Source organism: Myotis daubentonii, chromosome 5 (assembly GCF_963259705.1).
Source record: "Myotis daubentonii chromosome 5, mMyoDau2.1, whole genome shotgun sequence".
Classification (NCBI taxonomy): Eukaryota; Metazoa; Chordata; class Mammalia; order Chiroptera; family Vespertilionidae; genus Myotis; species Myotis daubentonii.
The window spans coordinates 50179224-50185873 of NC_081844.1; the positions used below are offsets into that span (position 1 = coordinate 50179224).

General features: G+C 48.5%; 1 protein-coding gene across 2 annotated transcripts in view; it reads right to left on the reverse strand.

Moving 5' to 3' along the window:
* NAF1 (nuclear assembly factor 1 ribonucleoprotein) overlaps positions 1 to 6087 on the reverse strand; it is a 54491-nt gene extending 48404 nt beyond the window's left edge. For both annotated transcript variants that reach the window (XM_059697756.1, XM_059697755.1), the window contains exons 1-2: positions 5609 to 6087; positions 478 to 652 (exon numbers count right to left, since the gene is read on the reverse strand). In XM_059697756.1, coding sequence (XP_059553739.1) covers positions 478 to 652; positions 5609 to 5940 — 507 coding nt within the window. In that variant the 5' untranslated portion in view covers positions 5941 to 6087. The remainder of the gene's footprint in view (positions 1 to 477; positions 653 to 5608) is intronic.
* Between the last annotated feature and the right edge of the window lie 563 nt (positions 6088 to 6650).

A 6650-nucleotide genomic window follows, 5' to 3' on the forward strand; every position in this document is an offset into this window, starting at 1 on the left:
CCCCACGGGCCCTGCTCTGTGTGTGATGGGGTAGAGCCATAACCTCCCCATTGGCCCTGCCCTGAGTGTGAGAGTGGTGGCGCCCCAACCCCCTGATCGGCCCTGCTCTATGGGTGACAGGGGGCGGTGCCCCAACCCCCCAATCGACCCTACCCTGAGCGTGACTGAGGGTGGCATCGCAACCTCCCAATCCACCCTGCTCTGTGCATGACAGGGGGCGGTGCCCCAACTCCCCAATCGGCCCTGCTCTGAGCCAGACCAGGGGCTGCACCTAGGGATTGGGCCTGCCCTCTGCCACCCATGAGCAGGCCTAAGCCAGCAGGTCGTTATTGCCTGAGGGGTCCCAGACTGCGAGAGGGCACAGGCCGGGCTGAGGGACGCCCCCCTTCCCCCCGAGTGCACAAATTTTTGTGCACCGGGCCTCTAGTATATTTTAGAACATCCAAATTAGGTTTATTAACACATCTAAGTACTTACGTTAAGAAGTAATTCATCTTTTGTTTTAATAAGAGGAAAATTCTTATTTTCCTTCTCAACTTGTACATCTTCATCTCCATCTGACAGCACTGGAGGAACTAATATTCGAGAGGAAGAGGAAGATGAGGATGATGATGAGGAAGAGGAAGAGCTTGAACTATCTGAATCTGTTTCACTGTAGGAAAGGAAAAGTTTAAACTTAGTAAAACAGTAACTTGACGGTATTAACATATATTATTCAACTAGGAAATATCTACTTTACTACATGTTTACTATTACTGATATAATTCAAAAGCTAGTATTTTGAAGTTGACTCTGGTATTTGGAAAGTAGTCCTTAATCCACTGATAACATTTTCAAAACCCGTGCTATGACTGCAACTCAATTACAATAGTCTCACACACCACACATCTGCCTTAATATAATTAATCATGTGCCAAATCACTGACAAAGAGAACTCTGGGCAATGCACTTCTCTCATTGGTCACCTAGCCATTTAATTGCCAATAGTTTCTTCTCAGTCTTCAGACAACTTGGAAACTCAAGTTACCAACCATGCTGACCATTCTATTCTTTAACAACTCCTTTAAGCCCATGACTTCCACAGCAATTCTTGTTACCAGTAACCCTACTCTAAGTTTAAAATTTGTTTGCTGACTATTCCCTTAACTCCCTTTTATTTTCTTAACCCTCATCCAAGAAGTGAGGATATTTTTTTCCATTGATTTTTTTAGAGAGTGGAAGGGAGGGGGGGAGAAGAGAGAAACATTGATGTGTCTCTGTCACATCTTCTGCCTCCCACATGTGCCCTGAGGGTTGGTGGCAGGGATCAGACCTGCTGCAACCCAGGTACGTCCCCTTGATCTGGAAACAAACCCATCCACCTTGGGTAAGCAAGCTGACATTCTAACCACTGAGCATGCTGACCAGGGCTCCTTCACTCCCTTTTATATGCTGTTTCTAAAAGTTTCATACTTATTCTCTTCTCTCTCTGTACTCTTCCTATGCATAATCTCATGCCCTGCAATGTTTCCAATTATCATCCATGTGCAGATAACTCCTAAATCTTCAGCACTGATATCCTATCTAATAAAAGAGAAAAATGGTAATTGGCGTACGACGATACCCTTTTCATTGGCTAATTAGGGCTATATGCAAATTAACTGCCAACTAAGATTGGTGGTTAATTTGCATATGTAGGCACAATGCAGGGAGGTGAAAGGGAAAGCAAGAAGAAGCCCCCTGCCACTGACAGTGATCAGAAACCCAGGGGGGAGCTAAGAGCTGGGGGGCAGGGCAAAGGCGGCCCTGGGGCCGCCTTTGCCCTGCCCCCCAGCCATGATGGGAGAATCAGGCGCCTTTGCCGCCCTGGCCAGTGATAGCAGGAAGTAGGGGTGGAGCCAGCGATGGGAGCTGGACACGGTCGAAGCTGGCAGTCCCGGGAGCTAGGGGTCCCTTGCCTGGGCCTAAAGCGAAGCCCACCATCGCGGGGCCACTGCAGCTGCGGGTCCCCACTGCCCGAGCCGGACGCCTCAGCCAGAGGCATCCTGCAGGGGCAGGGGCAGGGGCAGAGCCCGCGTGATCGCGGCGCCCCCCGCTGCCACTGCAGGTCCCCGCTGCCCGGGCCGGATGCCTAGGCCAGAGGCATTACGCCTGGGCAGGGGTGGAGCCTGCAACCGCGGGGAGCTGGGGGTCCCCTGCCCAGGCCTGAAGCCTGGGTCAGAGGCGTCAGGCTTGGGCAGGGGGTGGAGCAAGTGATCAGAGGGAGATGGGGGTCCCCTGCCCAGGCATGATTCCTGGGCCAGAGGCCTCAGGCCTGGGCGGGGGCCAGAGCCAGTGATCGGGGGGAGATGGGGGTCCCTGTCCAAGCCTGACACCTCTGGCGGAGGCGTCAGGCCTGGGCAAGGGGCCAATCAGGCGATCGGAGGGTGATGGGGGGCTACGCCTCTGGCTGAGGCATCAGGCCTGGGCTGGGGGCTGAACCAGTGATGGGGGGAAATGAGGGTTCCCTGCCCAGGCCTGACGCCTCTGTCAGAGGCGTCAGGCCTGGGCAAGGGGCCGATCCTGCGATTGGAGGGTGATGGGGGTCAATGCCTGAGGGCTCCCAGTATGTGAGAGGGGGCAGGCTGGGCTGAGGGACACTCCCCCCCCCCCACACACACACACACACACACACCCAGTGCACGAATTTCGTGCACCGGGCCCCTAGTAATTTAATAAAAATAAATAACATTCATGACTGGACATTAGATATGAGAAAACTATTATTAATTATGTTGCATGTGATAAAATATTATGATTATGTAAAAGAATGTCCTCTTAGAGAATGTGTGCTAAACTATTTAGGGATAAAGTATTATGTGTAAATGACTTTAAAATGGCTCAATAACATATACCTGTGAATCTAATAGTTCTGAAATGTTAATTGTTAAATCAAGGTGATGGCTTTGGACTATTCTTCCTATTTTTTATTGAGAAAATATTAAAACTCAGAAAAACCTTAAATTTTTTCCCATAACCTACAATGTGTACAAGCTAAAGGCCATACTCCTTACTATGACACCTCAGAGGCCCCTGCAATCAGGTTCCTGGTAACCTACATAATTCCATCTCATATCACTTCTCATACACACCTAGCAAAGCAGCTCATCCAACTTTCCCTGTATTTGTGCTATTTCCTTTGACTACAATGTACTCAATGTAGAGAAATTATTGTTTCTTTGTAAACTCAACTCAATATTACCTCTTCTGAAGCCACCCCTCACCCACTCAAAGTACAATTATATACTTCCTTCCCTATCTCTCATGGCACTTTTTTCAAACTGCCCACTAGAACTATACCATAGTTCATTGAAAACCATGTCTTCCCAGCTGGATTAGAAAGGGCTTGAAAACAAAACACTAGCTTTGGCAAATGTCTTTTCTCCTGTTACAGGAGGAAAAGGCAAAGGCCAATTTCACCACATAGGCTCTGGAACCCATCCCATTTGCAAGTGAACTCCTTCCTACTATTACTGTATTATGAATCTTTCCCTCTACCCCAGAGCAGCCCCATCAGCATACCAAACATTCTGTAGTATCTCTGTTTAATCTCTCCAGCTATGGACTCATTTCCCACTTACAATTTCTTAAAAGAACTGTGAACACATGCTGTCTCTAATCCTTTATTTCTAACTCCATCTTTACACCAAAATTGGCTTCCATCATCATCACTCCTTACAAGGTCACCAATACTCTCCACGTTGCCAAGTCCAGTAGGCAACTTTCTGTCATCTTAACTTCTCAGCAACATCTAACAGGTTCCCCACTCACTTCCTCAAACATTTCCATTTTTTTGGTATGCACTATGCTACAGGGGTATTCCATTCTCATGTAGTCTTCTATCTTCATGATTTTAAATACGACCTTCACTTAAAAAAGACCTGAAAGACATAACACTCAAATGCAGTTTGAATTCTAATTCAAATAACCAACTGTTAAAAGACATCCTTCAGACAACCAGAAAAATCTAAATACAGACCAAGCATTAGATGATATTAAGGAATTAGAATTAAGTTTATTAAAGTTGATAATGACATAGTGGTTATGTAAAGTGTTTTATCAATTAGAGATGCACAGTAAAAAAAAAAAATCACACTGAGATTTGCTTTAAATCTAGTAGGTTAAAAAAAGTTAGAAATGTTAGCTAAAACAAGATTAGCAAAATATTGGAAGTTGTTAAGTCCAGTGATGACTGTATGTGCAATCATTATATTACTCTCTACTTTTTTCAAGTTTGAAAATGTCGATAATAAAAAGTTAGTCTTATCTGAAATCTGATGCTGAAATGTCTATCTCCAGCCCAGAACTGCCCTTCAAACTCTAAACTCATGATACTACTACCGCTTGCCTGACATCTCCAACTGACAGTCAGAGACATCATAAGTTAACTGTCCAAATTAAACATTCCCACTGGTCTCCGACCCCTATCTTAGTAAACAGTACCACAATCCACCCAGCTGATGGCTCTTTGTCTAGCCCAGTGACACATCTATTAGCAAGCCTGATGAGTGTGATTGAATCCAGACACAATCACGGTCGCCTCATGGACTCAATGCAACCTCTTTCAACTAGTTCCAGCCTTGCTTCTCGGCTTTTACTCTTGAGCCCAGTTCAATTCTTCCTCTGCAGAGCAAAGCGTTATTAGAATGTTAAGCTGAGTGTGCCACTGCTCTGCCTAAAATCCTTCAACAGCTTCGCCAGACCTTGGAATTAAAAACTTGAACATGGCCATAGTGTCCCACAGGATTGGGCTCTCCGAAGACTTTCTGGGTGCCTTGCTTGTTCCTTCACGATAATTTTCATCAACTCTGTTTATTGATACGTTTACTCATATTTGTCATCCCTCTGGCTAGAATGTGGGGCAGGGATCATGTCCATTTTTTTTTTTTTCTCACCTGTGTTCGGTATCCCACACCACACAGTCCAATACTTGGAAACCATGTTCAGTGTGGGTAAGGAACATCCCACACACTTTAGTCCTCTCCCACCACAGAAGTTTCATCTTTAAAACACACGGGGAGGTGGGGCGGGGAAGGGGGGCCTGAAGAAACCGAATCAGAGCATATCATACTACTAAATAACAGTGCCTTGCAAATTTCACGAAGCTCCCCACAAGGCTTGTAAGAATTAACAAAATTGCCAGGAGCTAATCTGGGAATATAAAATCCTTTAACCACTCCTCAATTCATCTGGTTCAAAAACAAGAACACACGTTAAACTGGATGGAAGAATAGAAGTCAGATCTGACACGAAACTCAAACTTATAACCGCAAAGGGACCCGCCGAACTAAATATTAAGGAAATAACCCAATATCCGCAGGTTTCCATATCTTAACGGAAAACGCTACGATTTATGCACAGCACCTTTTTTACACTACCAAATTTAGGGAAGAGAGATCTGATTATCAGGCTCAGATTCACCAGGGATCTGCAGTGAACAACCCGAAGTGGGCGGTCCGAGCCACTTGTCCACACGTGCGCGGGGAGCGCCAGGGACCTCCCCTCCCGCCCAGGCCCACGCGGGCCCCGGCTCCTCCCGCCGGTCACACGGGCCCTCTCCCCGCAGCCTCGGGACCCGCAGGCACCCGACCTGTCCGAATCCGAGTCCGAGGTCTCCGGGGTGTCCGGGGTCGGCACCGGCTCTGCTGCGCCCGGGCCCGTGACGCCTGTCCCTCCAGGAGGCGGTTCTGGCCCGCCGACGGCGGTGCTCAGCGTCAGTTCAGGCGGCTGCTCCCCGGCTGGTGGCGCCTCCGCGTCCCGCCCAGTGTCTGGGGCCCCCTCATCCGACGGGGGTGGCGGCGGTGGCTCTGAGACAGGAACGGTGTCCGGGGACGGCGCCGCCTCGCCGTGGCCACCCCCGAAGCCGGTGCCGCCGAATTTCAGAGTTTCCAGCTGCGCAGCGGCGGCCTCCACCACTTCCATGGCGTCGCACCCGACGCCTCGGCCGGGCTACCGGCTCGCGCTGGAACTGAAACAGCCTTAACGGTGGAGAGAACCGTGCCTGGACCCCACTTCCCGCGTTTCTCCGGTAACTACACGCCGGGGGACCTGGAGACACGCCCCCACCGTTTCCGCAGCAGCACTTCCGGGAGGGCGTCTGACGTCACGTGACGCGGCCGCGCTCGCTGGGGGCGGGGCCGACCGCGGGACCTTCGGAAGGAGACTTTTGGGGCCGCTGATCTCCTTTTTTCTCTGCCGCTTTGGAAGTGTATGCAGCTCCGACAGCAAGGTCAGATGGCGAGGCCCATAGGCCTGTCGCTGGATCTGGGGCGATTCTATTCGAAGCGAAGATGTGATTGTGTAAGACTCTGTACTTCAGAAACTCGAGCCAGGAAATCTTGGACACTTAGTAAACTCCATAAAATTAAGTTAAATTGATTGATTGCAAGCACGTTGACCATTCACCTCAGAAACATTACAACGATTTTTTTTTTTTATTTCCTCCAAAGCAGCCTCCAATTAAAGAACTCAGTAATGGTGGATGAATGTTGCTGCTTACTGTTGTCTGTCTTGTTGACACTTGGTAAAAGGGTGAGAAAAGACTGAAGTGTACTAACTTAGCTTGGAAAAACATTCGTCTAGTCTAGATCATAAGAACAAGCAAAAAGTTCTTAGGATTGAGTTAGTGATCA